At 32.3% G+C, this 18,144-nt stretch overlaps 1 protein-coding gene across 4 annotated transcripts in view; it reads right to left on the bottom strand.

Annotated features, from left to right (window-relative positions):
- The window catches only part of LOC118190395 (WD repeat-containing protein 89), a 139,739-nt gene extending 123,492 nt beyond the window's left edge, over positions 1-16,247 (bottom strand). For 2 of the 4 annotated variants that reach the window (XR_015040799.1, XR_015040800.1), the window contains exon 1: positions 11,537-16,247. Coding sequence is in view for 2 of the 4 variants with exons in the window: in XM_085815552.1 (XP_085671678.1) it covers positions 11,537-11,582 (46 nt within the window). In the remaining 2 variants the exon portion in view is untranslated. The remainder of the gene's footprint in view (positions 1-11,536) is intronic. The other 2 variants (XM_085815552.1, XM_085815553.1) reach the window with 1 other exon arrangement.
- Between the last annotated feature and the right edge of the window lie 1,897 nt (positions 16,248-18,144).

Here is an 18,144-nt window from a genome sequence, read left to right as displayed (position 1 = left end):
TTACAAACAGTAAATTATTAGTAATAACTAAACTAATTATCTAAAATTAATGTTAGTGAATATGAAATACAAGAAGTAAAATTAAAAGGTTACAAATTTAGTTCATTTTCAGTCTGATAGTTCAAGGGGGTATATCAATTGTACAGGTCTCTTAAAGTCCCCTTTTTTAGTTTTTACCGCACATGATCGTACAAGACCATCACGTCCTTTGAAGACTTGAATTACTCGACCTAAATCCCAGAGGAACTTAGATTTAGTTGTTCCTTCAAGTAAAACTATATCACCAATTTTAAGATTTTTCTTGGCTTCTGGTGTACCGAAGAAGTGAGCATTTCTTAACTCAAGGAGATACTGATTTTTCCATTTTTTCCAGAACTGTTTTATAAGTGTTGTCTGATATTCTTTTCGTTTTATTAGACTCTTTCTTGTTGGAGAGTTATTCAGGATCTCAGCAAAGTTGTATGGATATTCATCCTCATGTCCGATCAATAGAAAATCAGTCGGTGCAAGCGGTTCAGGTTCATGTAAATCGTTGTAAACGTACGTCAAAGGACGTCTATTCACAATATTTTCGACCTCTGTCAACACAGTCATAAATTCTTCAAAATTCAATTGAGCTCTGCCTAATATCTTTTTCAACGGTTCCTTTATGGTTTTCATAAGGCGTTCATAAAAAGCTCCCCACCATGGAGCAAGCTCGACGATAAATTTCCAAGTCAAGCCTTCATTTGCTAGAAAATTTTGAAAGTCTGTACCTTTAATTATGCTGTAAAAATACTGTAAATCTTTGGCAGCATATTTGAAAGTTTTCACGTTATCTGAATAAAAGGTGCGACAGTTTCCTCTTCTCGAAATGAAACGTCTGAGAGCCAAAATGAATTTGTTTGCAGACATATTGGAAATGAGTTCTAGATGTAACGCTCGTGTAACAGCGCACGTAAACAATACGATGTATGATTTCTGAATGTCGTTTCCAGACCTGATGTAAACTGGACCTGTGAAATCCACGCCTGTAACATAGAAAGGTGGAGTTTCAACAATTCGATCTTTAGGTAACTGAGCTGTCATTTGTTTCGCTGGTTTTACTGCGTATTTCCGACAAATCAAACAGTTCCCTAAGACTTTCTTTACCAACTGACGGCCTTTAGGAATCCAAAATTTCTGTCTTAGTTTGGCTAAAGTTGCTGCAACTCCCGCATGCAGAACGTTATTATGTTCCCTTTTTACAATTAATTCAGTAGATTTGGAATCTTTAGGAAGAAGAACTGGATGCTTCTCGTCAACTGTATATTCGATTTCTTCTAATCTTCCCTTAATTCGAAGAATTTTATTTTCATCAAGAAACGGTGCCAAGCTGAATATATCAGAGCTTGGAGAAATTGACTTGTTAGATTGAAGATCCTTAATTTCAGGTGTGAAGAAATCCATCTGGGCTTTACGAACACAAAAAATTTCAGTGTTCTGAATTTCAGAAGCACTTAATGTTCCACTATTAGCAGGCAGTTTTCTTGCCTTAGCAACGAAACGTCTAACCCATGCCATAATTCTGAGATATTTCAGCACATTACTGAATTTTGTTATATCCAATAGTTGATCATCTCTTTTCACAACAACGTCATAAACAGATATCTTACTACGGAATTCTAGTTGCTTATCGTTTCCCACGTCAAACTTCGGTTGAACTGGCCAGTCTATACGTTTGTTTTGCAACCAATCTGGTCCAAACTACCAAAGTGAACAATTTCTTAAATTAGCAACAGTAGTTCCTCGTGATATGAGGTCGGAGGGGTTATCTTTCCCACGGCAATAATGCCAATTATTGCTTTCAGTTAGTTTCTGAATTTCATAAACTCTGTTTTTGATGAAAGATTTAAATTTTTCGAGAGATCCCTGAATCCAAAAATACGTTATTTGAGAATCAGTCCAGTGGAAGGGGATTACTTCGTATTTTAAAGATTTTACTATTTTATCACTCAATCTAGCGGATAAAAGCGCATCCAAAAGCTCCAATCTAGGAAGTGTAAGGGATTTCAGAGGTGCAACTCTACTCTTGGAAGCAACAAAAACTGTTTGAAAAGTTCCATTGTTCAAAACTATTCTCAGATATACCACGCATCCATAAGCTTTCAAACTAGCATCAGAAAAGCTATGGAGTTCTATTTGTTTCACATCTGCATCTAATATTCCTTCTAAATAGTAGCAGGGAATTCTGAGGTGGTTCAGTTCTTCAATTCCTTCCTACCAGGCTTTCCATTTACAACTAAGATCAGGTGGAAGTTCATCGTCCCAATCAATTTTGGCAGACCAGATTTCCTGAATCAGACACTTTATTCTTATAGTGAAAGGGCCATAAAATCCCACAGGATCAAAAATACGGCCTGCGGTTTGCAATAGAAAACGTTTTGAGTTGATTGACGAGGAAATGAAATTTGTCAAGTGCTCAGTGTCAAAATAAAAATTATCATTATCCGTATCCCAGTTAATTCCTAACACTTTGATCGGGACAACTTCAGGAGATTCTTGCATCGAAAATTCTTTGCGATGCCAAATATCTTTGAGTTCTTTGGAATTAGTATGCCACTTATGTAGTGACATGCTAGCTTCATTAAAAATGTTCACAATTTCTAAACTTGTTTTCAGGGCTTGTTCTAAATTTTGTTGACCACCAATAATGTCATCAACATACAGGCAGTTCTTTAAGAGTTCTACTGTTTCAGGATATATTTCTGAATATTTTTTAAGGTGATGCTTAATAGTAGCAGCGAGAAGAAAGGGACTAGATTTTACTCCAAACAAAACTCTAGTAAATCTAGTTTTCAAACTCTCATTGTTATCATTAGGATCATCTTTCCAAAAGAATCGTGTAACGTCCCTGTCTTCTTCATTTAACTCTATCTGCAAGAATGCTTGTGTAATGTCCGCTGTAAAGGCTATCGAATTTTGTCTAAATTTTATCAATAAATCAAAACTATCAGGATATAGGTTCGGACCAGTATATAAACAGTCATTTAGAGAGAGTGTTTTTGGTTTATGGGCTGAAGCATCATAAACTATTCTTAGTTTACTTGTTGCTCTATCATTTCTGATGACTGCTCTATGAGGTAAATAAAATAGGGTTTTATCATTTTGATTTTCTTCTTGAACTGGTTCAATAATATGTTTTAACTCGTAATCCTTTAAAACCTCTGTGTATTGAACAAACAAAGAGTTATCAATTTTAAATTTGTTATTCAATTTATTAAATCTTTCAAGTGCTATATCCCTATTATCTTCCATTAAATGTTTTGAATTCGGTTTCCAAGGTAATTTTACTTGGTATCTGCTGTTCTTATACCTGATATCAGATTCGAAAGATTTCATAATTTCTAAATCAACAGTTTTGTCGTTTTGAGTATCATTTTCCAAACCCAAGTTTTCTAGCTTCCAAAACTGTTGTAACTGATCTGATATCAAGTTTTCATTTACAATTACTTTCATAGTTAATAATTCACTATGATCATTATTTACTTTACCCTGCAAACACCACCCAAATAAAGATTCTGTGGCTACTACATTTCTTGAAATTCTTTTAATTTTACCAGTAATTATAGAATAGTAGAAATCTAACCCTATGAGAATATCAATTTTGTCACTTTTTCTACAACAATCTGCTAATTGTAAATTTTGTAAAATTTTATTTTTCTTAGCAAAGTTCAAATCTGGAGGAGAGATAACAGTATTGGATATATTTTTGGTTTCAAGAAGCTCAATATATATATTAAGATTAGGATCGTTTACATTTTCTAATTTTGCTCGAACAACATTAAAGGTTTTTTCTAACGCACTTTTATCACCAAAGGAATAAACAGAAAGTGATTCTTTTCTAACAATCGGAAGTTCCATTTTAGTAGATACATCTTTAGTTATGAAAGATCTCATTGAGCCATTATCAAAAAGAATTCTGACATTTTCAGATTTATCATTATTTCGGATCAATGCAGAAGCCGTTTGTAATAATATTTTATTAGATCTATTTTCATCGGAATTATATGACGAAACAGCGGAAATAACGCTCGAATCCGACGTTTTCTTTTCAGGTTTTTCATTATCTTTTTTCTGATGGAATGAATAACAAATGGCTTTCGAGTGTTTATTAAAGCAGAAGGCACAGTTTATTTTTTGTTTACAATTTTGGATCCGGTGAAACCGACCCAAACATAAAAAACACCGCGATTCACTTTTTAATATCTCCTTTTTCTTTTCTACACTTAAAACTTAGCAATCCGCAGATTTATGATTTGTGTTCCCGCAGAACAGACACTGCGATTCGGATGACGCCGCTAATAACTCAACTGTAGACGGCTTGCTCGTTATGGCTGGAGAATGTTTATGTTTGAAGGGCAAATGCTTTTCCAATCGCGAATATTTTTCTCTAGAATTATAATTAACAGAAGCCGCGCGTTCTCTACTGAATACTTCGTTCCCCAAAAAGGCTAACAAACCTTTTAAATCCCAATTTTCGTCTTTAATTTTTCGGCTATAATCAAGAACGAATTCATTAGGAAGTAATTTCAAAATTAAAGGCGTTAACAGATTTCCGTAGGTATCAGAGTCTATTTTTAATGCTTCAAGATTTCTTATCTGTACTTCGGCGTGATCTAAAAGTTTTCTTAATCCGTTTATATCATTAGGATTTCTAACAGGTGAAGTACTTAAGAGTTGTCCTAAATGCGAATTAATTAAGATGTTCTTTTGACCAAATCTGGAACGTAACAGTTCAAGAGCAGCTTCGTAATTATTTTCGATGAGAGCGAAACCAGAAATAGCTTTAGCGGCTGAGCCACCAAGAAAGCTTTTTAAGTAAATTAATTTTTCTATTTTTGATAAATTCGGATTTTTATCAATCGCATTTTCGAACTGACCTATGAATTCTAACCAATCCGAAGAATCACCATAAAATTTAGAGATCGTTAATTTTGGAAGACGAGTGAATTTGATACTTTCGTTTTGGGATTCTGTAACGGTTTCATTAGAAATGTCTCTATTTGCATTGTCCGAATTTTCCAACTTATTCAACTCTTTCAACTTTTTCTTTCCTCTAAACTGCCACACTTGAATTTTCTCTTCATATTCCAAAGCGGATGAGATTTCAAGTTCAAATTCGTCTTCTTCGACTTTTAATTCTCGTTCTATTTCTGCGTCTAAATTACTCAAGGATTTTGATTTTTCGTTTAACTGGTCTAAAATTTCTTCTAATACATTTACATTTATACTACTATCATCTTTATTCAGTTCGGTTTCAATTTTCTTTAATATCTTGGACACTCCGGTCCTCAATACCTTTCGTTTCGATTTCAGTTTAGCAATAAGATCTTCCATATTATATAAAAATAGAAAATACAGGCTTACCTTGGCTGTCTTCGCATAAAATGATATCCAAAATTAAAAAACACAAACTTCTAAATTGGCCAAAGGTTCTCGGCACCGATGCGCCATAATGCGAAAGGTGGTTCTAATTCTAAATGAAGTGAAATACTTCAACAATCTACAAAAATAATCATTTTATTTACAAAGCAACTTTGGTTGCATCGAAGGTTCACTGCTAACTAACTACGTCGCAAACTAAAAAACTAACATTCTTTTTCAGAAGCGAAGCGCCCTCTAACGGCGATACATAAATCATTTGGGGGATTTTTCCACAACAATTGAAAAAGTGATTCACCATTTATAATGAATCAACGCAAAATGCCAAAACAAAATTAATAGCCTTTCTGGGCAAATTGCCCCTTTGAGCTAAAAAGATTATCTTCAAGAAAGCTGAAAATAAAAAAGCAGGAAAAAAAAAGATTGGCCCACTTTGAGAACAGCACATGACACTTTAGGAGACATTAATTTTTCCTCCCAAAGACCCATCCTTTAAGGAGTTGGGGGGAAAAAAAAGAGGAGGAAAAATATTTAAAATAGAAAGCAGATGTCAAATTAAGCATAGCAATGCATATCATAAAGATGAGGTAAGTAAAGGTACAGTGAGGACTATACATGCTCTTAATAGAAAAGAAAATAATTATTGATAAAATATTGTAAGCAAAAGCTACAATATCATTTCATCAGAAGTACAGGCAATTATATAAAGCATCGGTTAGAGTAGACTGAAGGGTACCCCTTGTATTATTGCGAAGATGTTGTTTCATTTATTGCCAAATTGTTGTTTCATTTATGTTGATTGCTGAGTAGTTGAATGTTCTGTACATCCGTAAATATACTCAGTCAGTAAATAAAGTCAAGGGAGTGAACAATGCCAAGTTTCTGCAATTCTCTGGTGATTTTTTAAGTGAAAATAGGTCAACGTGTTCATGGATAAAGAAAGTCAAGGCAGTGCACAATGCCTAGTTTGTGCAATTCTGTGATTTTTTTTTTTTCCATTAACAAATGTATTTGTTATACCAATGTTTTATTATAACTCTCTTGTTCTGATCATAATTTGTAATTTTTCGTGTCGCATTTATGTAGGTCAATGTGCACAAACTCGGTATCCATGTGCCGCCAAAAATCACCAATGGGTACTCGTAAATATACTTTTACCAAAACATCACTGTGCAAGTAGTAATACTTTATTGATTATGCCAAAGCATTCAACTAGTTGATTTATACATGTATAATGGAGAGAAAATTTATGTGAAGAGGTCCTTTGTGAATGATTAGCATACTTGATATAAAATAAAATAATGGCTGATAATAGAACATCACTAATAGCACATTTCCTTAGATAACCACTCCCATAATACAAATCTATTTAAGTAAGAGGTTATTCTCTTTGGAAAGTTCGATTGCATTTTCTACAAAAAAAGCACACACTGTTTTGCATATCATTACATTCGTCCATATCTGTGTTGATAGCAAAAACTGAATCATAATATTAAATGATGAGAAATATGCCCAAGGAAATTGCAATACAGTTTAACTAAATAAATGGTTGTATAATAGAAATATAAAATTGCATGTTTCCACAGGACTTTTATTAAGAAATAAGAGCTAAAAATTCAATAATAGTGGAGAGCATGCAGTTGTCATGAAAAATTTCATTCATACACAGTTTATGAGCACTGGGTGAGACAGTTTTGAGAAATAATAAGTAAGAAAGTTTTCTCATCATCATATTCAAAGACATTTTTTTCATATTTTGTACTTGGATCTGTTTGGGAAAGCGACTGATTTTGCCATCAGTAAAAGTTATCCTGCTTAAAACAGTTTATTATTGTGTTTTCTGAAACATGGTTTCAAAATATGTATTTAGAAGATGCAGAAAATACACCAAGGAGGTTAGTCCTTATTAATTCATTTGCACTTTCATCCAAATTTTCCACATTATGAAGAATACAGCTCACCTCACGAAGATCATATTCTTTCATCGCTCTATAAAAATTCCTTAATCGCAAACTGGAATAACAGATATCATGTTTTCTGCAAGGAATAAAATTCCAAATTTTCCTCATTATGAAGAATACAGCTCCCCTCACGAAGATCATATTCTTTCATTGCTCTATAATAATTCTCTGATCACAAACTTGAATAATAGATATCATGTTTTTTGCAAGGAATAAAACTTCGGCATACTTTATGAAGTATGTTTTGTGACATGCAGTTGTGAATCAGATCAAAGGTAAAATTCTTTTCATCTTACAGTTTCTAAATTCATTCATTAAAAATTTCTATCATCATCTACACCATACGTTATTTTTTCATAATTTCAAATTCATCAAGAAAAAAATCAAATACATTGCAACATTTTGCTCACATTAAATGACATAATAATTACAACAAACGATGAGTCAATTTCCCATGTTTCTGCACAAGTGCCGATAGAACATTGACATTTTGATACACTTAAAAACTCGCAAAACATTAGAATAAATTTTTATTTCAGAGGCAGAAACAATTTAAAAAATCATCACATCTGAAATTTAGTGTCATTCACTTCACAAATGATGTTAAATTATGCGAAAGCACAGTCATTTTACGATTAACTAAATTATCAACAGAAAAAATGCGTTCAAAATTCAGTATTAAAATAGTATTTTTATAATTAAACAGTTTCAGTGCTTTCGTAAGAGGAAAAAAAACTCAGTTTTGTATCCCTGATGGTAATAGTTTTAAATCAATATGCACAAAATTTATTCATACCACTAAAAAAATTATATGAAGTGCTAACAGAGATATTAAAAATTGAAATTGTTTTGTTCTTTTATTTATAATACGTTTAGCAAGAAATAAATGTTAATCCAAAGAACACTGCAATGGAAGTTCTCACATGTCCTATCAAACTTTTGTCAGTGATTTTAACTGAATTATCACCAGAAGAAATTTATTAATAAGCGAACACTACAACAACGAATATCTAAGATATTCTTTGACTACAACAACGTTTGCACCCTAACAAGAAATCTTTGATGTTTGTTTACATCGCACGATAAATTGTTAATCTTTGCCATAATTCACCGCGAAACATGATAAAAAGCCAAATATTGTAACCCATCCAGAAGCCAGTGACGTCACGGTAAACTTTTCCGTACACCTTTGGCGTGTGTCTGTACATAATTGTGACGGACTAATCTAGTTTAATGACACGATGATGCGGCAAGTAATGTTCTTTAGACTTCGTACACCAGAACTTTCTCTATCACCCCTTCAACAAGCCATTTCCTAAAAACCTCATCGTACTCTTCAAATATATTCAAAGATTTAAGTCTTTGCGTTGTGCTGAGAAGCCTTTTTTTCAACGATATCGAGGTTGGACGGTAAATCTATGTTATATTTTAACCAGGGTAGACCAACACAGTATCTCTCTTCTTCCTTTTTACCTAAGGAGCCTAAAATCTCTTCTTAAGCAATATATTCTTCTGCATTCTTTGTAGAATTAATCTGAAATTCCTATTGTCTCTAAGTTCCAAAGATCGGATACGTTTAAGTCCTGAAACGTTAGATTTACATTCAGAGTAGATATACCTCTACCTTGTGGTTCGGAATGCATCTTAAGTCGGCCAAAAACAGTCCATCCTAATGCAGCGTCAACTGGAGTCAAACCTCCATCGAGCTGTTTGACTTTCCCTGTAAGAATTGTACTGTAAATGTCGCTGCCGATTAACATCTCTATATTCGGACAACCTGTTCCTATGTCTCAAAGCCATATCTTTTTACATTTTTTCTTTTAAAATAGGGAAAAATACAAATTTCATTTCTTTTCTCACATGAGGATTGAGAGAGTATAGCCTGATTCGATACTTTTTATGTACGTTCGGTTCAATTTTAACCTCTCCAAAAAGCGCAATACTTGTCTTTTCGCCAAAAAATTTCAAATCCACTCAGCGCTAAACTTAAGTCTTTCCTCCCCTTCCACTTCGCAACTTAAAAATTTCATCAAATTAGTTAGGCGAGAAATATTGTCATTTATTCTCCAAAAAGCGGGCTTCTTTGCCAGGCTCCGAGAGGCATGATTCCTACTATGGGATATAACCAACAAGCATTGCTTTAGGTTTTAATATCTAAGGATTCGAGAGCGCTTACACTGTAAAAAAAATCTGTAAAGTTACTAAGAAAAGTCGTGGAAACTGGGATGCCATGGATTATTTGAGTAGTCAAAACAGGAATATTCTTAGTAACTTTACAGAGATTATACCTGTAATGGTTACAGATGTTTGACATGTAATGTTACAGGAAGTTATTCCGTAGGCATAACAAAGTTTTTGTATGTTGATTACCGAAGCATATGTCTGTAAAGGTTACAGATCAAAGATCTGTAATGTTACAGGAAATTATCGTGTAAATATAACATGTTTTTCATATGTGATTTACCAATGTAAACATCTGTAAAGATTACAGGAAATAATAGTGTAAGTAGATCGTAATTTTTGAATGTGAATTACTAAAGGGAATATTTGTAGATTACTAGTGTTCTGCTTGTAAGGTTATTGCAAGTGATTATGTAAGAACATGTATTTTCATGTGAAATTTTAAAGGATATATATGTAAAAGTTGCAGATAATTTACTTAAAAATTCTTCCAAATAATTATGCATATAGAACATATTTGTTTTATACAAAATACAAAAATGATGTATTCTCAAATATTAAATATTTTAATTGTAATATTACTATAAATAATTACACATGTAGAACATGTGTTTTATGTGAAATGTCTACAGCTACTGCTTGTAACAAAATATGCTGCATTTATTTATTTGTGGGGAAAGGGAAGTTATGTAACTTTAAATATTATTAAGTTTTTTTTAAGGAAAAATACCTTAGATTTTCTAAAAGATATACAACATTTTCTTTCAAAATATTCCCAATGTTAAAAAGACGCCCAAATTTTATGTTTTTATTATATCTGCATTACTTTCCTTTATTGAATTTTGAGACATCTCAAAGTTACACATGCATCATGAAATAGCTGGAAAAAAAAAAAAAAAACTTGTGTATTAGACTTAATAATATATTTTTGGCAATAAATTAGTAATGTTCTAGAATTCCTCGGTTGAACACTGGTAGTTCGGTCCGAGGTTCAAATCCCGCGAATGGGCTGGTTGCATGGGTATTTTCATGGTTTTCTCCATGTGTAACATGTATATAAGTCAGTTTCCCTTCGAAATTCCTCCACAAAGGCATTTCTCCGCTTAAGCAGATAGTCTTAGTGTGCTTTGCCATACTTAAATAAACTAAACCAAATCATTCTCCTTATACCCAACAGTGTAATCTAAAGAGACTGCAATTGGATATGATTACAGCAAAAAATATTTTAATGAAATTGTTTCAATAATCAATTCTAAATATTTTTTCAAATTCTAAAAAAAATTATTGATGTAACTCAACAATGAACTTAAATTCAGTTATCACAAGCTATCCAAAATTATTTTCATGCTTAATTGCATTATTCATTTACATTACAACATATAATTCTTTTAGGCATAAATGCTTTTTAATCTCTTCTGCTACTCACCATTAATTGAAATAATAGATTAATTAATCGGACAGTTGTACAGGCATTTTCCCAGATTTAAAACTTTATTAATAAATTACATTCTTCTCATTGAATACAAAATTGAAGAATTAGTTAGTTCTAAATTTAATTTTTCAAGTATTCCTTCTACTAAAACATTTATTGCCTACAGGCAGCCAGACAGTAAGCTGAACACTAGCATTTGGCTCTAGATTTAAATCCTAGAGAATGGGCTGCCTGTGTAAATGTTTGTGTAACATGAAGTTTTCCTTAAAATATTCCTTTCCTTGGACAGATGGCCCTCTCTTGCTTTGTCATATTTCAAATAATCAATTCAAGCATTTAATGTAAGTATGACTTCACAACTTCGTCCCAAATTCTAACTGAAAAATTGAACAGAATCCCCTGATACTGTGTCTATAATACTGTGGTGTTACGGGCGTGATCGCCAAAAGTGTCGATACTAAGAATATCAAGTACAAATTAATTTTGCGTAAATACTTAAACTAAAATTTGGTGTTTAGTACATTGCATAATCATTACTAAATAGATTAACAAGACTTACCCACTGATGCATGCATGAGCCGAATATTTTCTTTTTCCAATCTCATATTTATTTTAATACACATACTTTCTGGATTAAATAAGACACATTTATCACACACATATACATACTAAGATATCATAACTTAGATACTCGCAATGCGATAACTCAAATGGAATGTCCATGGAGTGCCGACGCGTGACTATTCGCGCAATCCTGTTCCATCGAATAATTTTGCGGTTGAAACGTGGTCAATTTTTTCTTCGTATTATCGCGCTGTCTGGTTACACACTTATAAGCTCTTCTTTTTTCCTTTTACATTCATATGATTTTTACACACGTCACACGTGGTGACACATTGCTGGTCAAGCACATCTTGAAGTCGAACAGTTACTTATATTCTGCTTGCGCGTTTATTTTATGTTATTCACAAATCAAACATCTACTTTAAGTACTGGATTTCTTCATTCTGCTTCTTTCTCGGCAAAATTAGGCAGGAACAAATGGCGACTGCTGAGTGTGTGTGGCCCGAAGGCCCACACACTCGCTAAGCTCGACGTCAAGCAGCAAGAGGGGGAAAACGAAAAAGAGAGAGACAAACCAGTCCTTCCAGTTTTTATACCTTTCGACGCACGTGCTCGCACGTGATAACGATACAAGAATCGATGTAGCCACAATGTTCTCACATTCCCTCCGGCCAAGAAAAAAAAATTGTCCCATCACTGGACAAATGAAATCCCTCTCTGCTGGACACACTTGAACTTTCGTCTGCATTACATACACATTTCACACCAATCTTTACATCATTTGCAAAGGCACTGCAGTTTATCATTTCGTTGGCACTCCATACATTCCTCATTACATGAACACAGTTGAGCTTTCGTATGCACTATCACACATATTTCACGTTAATATTTCACATTGCTTGAAAAAAAAAACACAGCATTTTAAACATTTTGTGATATATATTTTTTACATTAGTATTATTCTTTTACGTACTCATGCATGTCTACTCTTTCCTAAAATATCACCACAAATGCGATTCCAAGCAATGAAAATTGGCACTTAAGACACATAATTTACAATTCACATATGATTAAATATCCAATCAATTACTTAAACTAAGAACATTTGCATTATCAATTTTGATGGAACTCCTCTTAACCATTGTTTACCTTATTTCATTCTTTACATTTTAGAATCACATTCACTATTTCATTACATATCTACTTTTATCATTTGATCATATTCATTTTACATATACATTTCATATACCAATATGTCATGACATTGTTACAAGCTACATTTGTATTAGATCCACTACTAAATTACATACCTTCAATTTGATTCAGCAGTAAGACAAGGAGAATTGAACCACACTTTTTTTTTTTGAATCTGCTACCTAGTAATCAATGAGACCCTGCATAGTATAATTCAATTCTTCTGGTATATGGACCAGCCAACTCTACCAAAATCGTGCAATTAGCGCTTTATTACACTAAATTGATCCATACCACACATGATCATCATTCATTATCTAGCTTGTACACATGCTGCATTCTAATCATAATCACAATGTCTTTACATTTTTTTTTTTTTTTTTTTTGATTTGCTGATCTACAATTAACAATTGTGTTACACTCCTAATCCTCATTTTGTGTTGAATCTACTCTTGAAGGCTTTTGTAAAAACAATTTACTTACGTGAACTTTAGTGGTTTTATTATCTAATTGTATTATATAATTATCATTTCGTAGCTTTTTAATGATCTCATATGGCCCCTTGTATTTTGGATGTAGCACCCTTCGATCAGTAAATTCCTGCATAAAAACTTTATCCCCCGATTTCAATTCTGGAATTTTTCTCCCTTTCAAATATTTTTTTGCACAATTAAAGTATTCATCCTCATTTAATTTTACTTGTTGCTTATATCTACTCAATTGTTCCTTTATTCTTTTGGAATATTCCTAGAAATCTTCTGCTAATTTAAGAGGATCATTGCTATCTATGGGAGTATTTAATGTTCTACCGAAAAATAGTTCTGCTGGTGAAAATTGAGTTATAGAATGTTTAGCATTATTATAATACAGTTTAAACATCAGTACTTTTTGTGGCCATTCAAATATTTTGTTTCATATTGCTGCAATTGATTCTTTCATTACCCTGTGAACTCTTTCAATCAACCCATTGGACGGTGGATAATAAATTGAACTTTTTCTGTGTTCTATTTTAAGAGATTTTAAAAATTGAGTAAATTCTGTGGAACAAAAATAATAACCGTTGTCTGATAACAAAATTTTTGGAATGCCAAATCTGGCAAAATAATCATTTAAAGATTTTATGATGGATTGAGAAGTGCAGTTGTTTAACGGAACTGTTTCCAAATATCTGGAATAATGATCAATGATAGTGAGTACATAAAACTTATTATCTATGGATCTTGGCAGTTTACCAACTATGTCTATAGCTATCATCTCTCCAGGAGCAAGATCTTTCTTAGGAATTAGACGTGGCAGAGTGTTGTGAGGTCTAGACTTATTTTGTAAGCAATCTGAACAATTTTCTACAAAACTTTTCGTATCGCTGTACATACCTTTCCAATAATACTTTGCCTTTACAAACTCATATGTCTTTTGAATACCAAAGTGAGGCGCATGAACTGTCTGTAATACATCTTTAATTAATGCCTTAGGAATTAGAATTTTATTCTGGATACTTCTGTCTTTCTTTCTCATATTTACAGGTTTTAATTTTATCATTACTACATCTGTATGACTATCAATAAAATATTGTTCTACACTTTCTTTGTGGTTATCCTGTAATTTTTTTATAATTGATTTTATGTCTGGATCACTTTGCTGTTTACTAATTATGTTTTGAATAGACAAATTATCATTGGTTTTAAATATATTTACATTGTTTACCACTACATCCTCTGAAACTCTTGACAAGTAGTCTGCTGGGTTTTTTAAACCAGGAATATGCTCCATCGTGTATTGAAATTCCTGTAAATATAACAACCAACGTGCTACAATATCTGGCTGTTTGTCAAGACTAATATGGAAAGTCAGATGTTTAGCATCTGTTAATATTATAAATTTTTTCCCATACGGATGTTCGTGAAATTGCTTTACTGATCTGAAGATTGCATAAAGTTCTCTCCTAATTGAAGGATATCTAGCCTCAGCAGGTGTTAAAATTTTTGAGTAAAATTGTACTGGGAAAAACTTTTCATCAGTTTTTTGCATTAATATGCCACAAATGGCTGATCTAGAAGCATCGGTTACTAAATATAAAGGTTTATCATTTTCTATGTTTTTTATTGTGGGTTTTTCTAAAATTAATTCTTGTATTTTATCTAATGCATTTTGGCATCTCTCGTTCCACACGAATGGTATATTCTTTCTTGTTAAATTTACTATTGGCTTGACAATTTCTGCATAATTAAAAATTAAGTGTCGAAAATAATTTACCATGCCTATGAATGTTTGAACCTCTTTCACATTTCTTGGCCTAGGAAATTTGGCTACTTTCTGAATATTCTCCTCTGAAGGAGCAAAACCATTCTTATTAACCGAAAAACCTAAATACGTAATCTCTTGTTTACATAACTGCAATTTGGCTGGGTCTAATGTTAAATTAAATTTTTTTAACTTGTCAAACACCTTTTGTAAAATAATTACTAGTTCATTTATACTGTTAGCTGCAACAATTATGTCATCTAGAAAATATTGTAAATTTGGACCCTGCAGTTCACCTAAACATTTTGATATTAGAGTATGGAAATAAGCAGATGAATTTTTTGCACCAAAAGGTAACCGAGTTGGTTGAAAATTGCCAAGTTCCGTGCAAAAGGCTAATTTTTCTTTATCTTTCTGATCTAACTTTATTTGAAAAAATGCTGACTTAAGATCTAGCACACAATAATAACTTTTACCTGCTATATTATTCAAAATATCTGAAATCTTAGGTAGACATATTTGATATGATTCAGTTATGCAATTTAACAATCTATAATCTACTGCCATTCTAAATTTTAATTTGCTAGGATCAGTATTAGGTGGTGCTTTCTTTTTGACAAAAATTACTGGAAAACTGTAACTTGATGTCGATGGCTCTATAATACCTGCTTCTAACAATTTGGCTATCTCCTCTTGGGCATATTTTTTAGCAATGCGAGGAATAGTGTATGGTCTAGTTTGAATTGGAAAGTTAAGTAATAAATTAAATTGTGGCACGACAGCATCAGTCTCACCCAGAGTGGTGTAAGATTTTGAAAACACAGCTGAATTTTTCATGAGCATTTCAATCATCTTATTTTTTGTTCTGCTTCTAAATGACTTAAATCAAAATCATCTGGGCTTAATTCCTCCTTTCTTAATTGTTTAATTTCTTTTAAAGTTATATGGTTAATCTGCAAATTTTGTTGCTCTCTAGGTTTTTCAAATTGTTTTTCTTCGACTTTATATACCTTACCAATCTTTTCACCCTTTCTTAGAATAATTGCGGCATTGGAATTGTTTTCAATTATGGTGAATATATATTGCCTGTCACTTATCTCATGAATTGAATCAGTCACACCTATGTTGCCCACTTTTCGCCTGTCTGGTGAGAACATTATTTGCTTTTCTTTCTGCATATTAATTGGAATGCTTAACTTTACACTCTCTGCTGTATTTGGCGCAATTCTGGTATTCAATACTACTCTTACAATACCCGACTCCTCTTCTCCGACTTGTCTACCTTTTTTGCATTAATATTAGTACAGTTTTTTCTTTTGTCCAAAAGATCAAAATATGTGTTATCAATGATTAACTGACTTTTATCTGCATCTATAAGTATCTTATTTTTTTGAATGAAATCATACCCTAATCATTTGATAATTTGTGTTCCAATTATGTTGTGTAACAAAAAATTGGTTGGCAAGCCATTTATTTCCTAAACGAAATTTTAAGTTTACAGCAGATGCATATGGGATAGTAGCATTATTTAGCGTATGTATTCTTACAGATCTGCTTAAGTAATGAATCTTTGTGTAATTTTTTATTACTTGCAAGGTGTCTGGCTGTATTAAGCTTAAATTTGCACCTGTATCAAGTAATGCTTCTACCACCAAGTCACCAAATTTGATTTCTATTACTGGTAATTCTGTGATACTATTAGTCTGGCAAGAAGCTACCAATTTTTGTTCATTACTTTCTTTAATTTTGTGTCGGAATCTTTCATGTGTATTTGGCCTATTTGAGTTCCTTACTTTTTTTATTTTGTCTTGTTTCCCCCAAATTTTTTTATGGGCACTTGAGTAATACTTTGTGTATCTGGGAGATCTGCAAGTACCCTTCATTAGTTTAAATTATTTGTATGAGTATTGTATCTTTTGTATTGTGGCCTATTTCTATTACTGTTCTGTAGTCTATTACCTTGCGTGAAAGCATACCGACTATTATATCTATTCCTTCTATTGATAAAGTTAACCCTATAAAAATTTCTTCTCTGGTTGTTTCTAGCCTGTCTATAATATTGAAAATTATTGTTTGAAGGAAAATAAGGACACTCTGTAGTCCAATGATTCTGTTGGCAAATATGACAAGACTCTCTATTACTACTACTTTGTGTAGCATTATTTTCTAGGCTAGTTACATTGTTTACACTACCATTAGGTAAAATTTCATTGAATTTTTTTGACAAATCCTCAATGGCTCTATTATTTTGAATTTGTTGCATAATTAATGTATTTAATTCAGGTGAAAAATCATGTGTCTGTGAGCTATTACCAGAATCCTCCAATGCTTTTTCTATATTCTTTGCCTGTTTAACAGCAGTAGCAAAATCAATAGGTCCTAGTTTTTTAACCTCCAGTTTTAAATCTGGTCTGAGAGCTTCTAAGAATTTTGAAAGCATTGCTTTTTGAGTGAGGTTATGTACCTCTTCACTCGAACTAGGATAGGACCCAAAATATTTTGTGGCATAAATATTCACTTTTTCCGCTAAGTCCTCGACTGACTGATCTGGGGTCTGTCTAATTGAGTTAAAGTTATTTTGAATTGTGTCAAGTGACTGAGATTTTGCAAATCTTTTACTTAGTAATGCTTTTAAATCATCAAATGACATATCTTTACACGATTCATTATCAATTACAAATTTTAATGCTTTACCCCTCAATTGAATTTTTAACACCAAACTTTTTCTGTTCTCATTCCAGTTCTCTAAATTTGCCATTTGGCATAATTGATCTAAAAAAAACGTTATATTTTCGTCATGCTCCCCTGAAAAAGTAGGCAGAGCAGTAGCCAGACTCATATTCATTACATTATTTTTCTTAGCCATTCTGAATCAATTTACTATACTTTAGTACCACTCTAAATTACTATTATTATTACTTCTAATGTATAGTACATTCATAAATACACTATTGTAACTTATCGAAATTTTTCACATGGATACAAGTTATTACATACTCCTTACCACACAATATGATATACATTCAGGAATTTTTTAAATACTGACCAATTTTGAATTGATATTACCATTTTCACATATCTATTTTTTATCATTAAATTATTTCACATTAGCAGGAAACAGTCATATGGAATTCTATATATATATATATATATATATATATTTTACAT

The sequence above is a fragment of the Stegodyphus dumicola genome, chromosome 4 (genome assembly GCF_044657685.1).
Source record: "Stegodyphus dumicola isolate Sdum_Otavi_A_Nest chromosome 4, ASM4465768v1".
Classification (NCBI taxonomy): domain Eukaryota; kingdom Metazoa; phylum Arthropoda; class Arachnida; order Araneae; family Eresidae; genus Stegodyphus; species Stegodyphus dumicola.
This window is presented reverse-complemented; position numbering and strand designations above follow the sequence as displayed.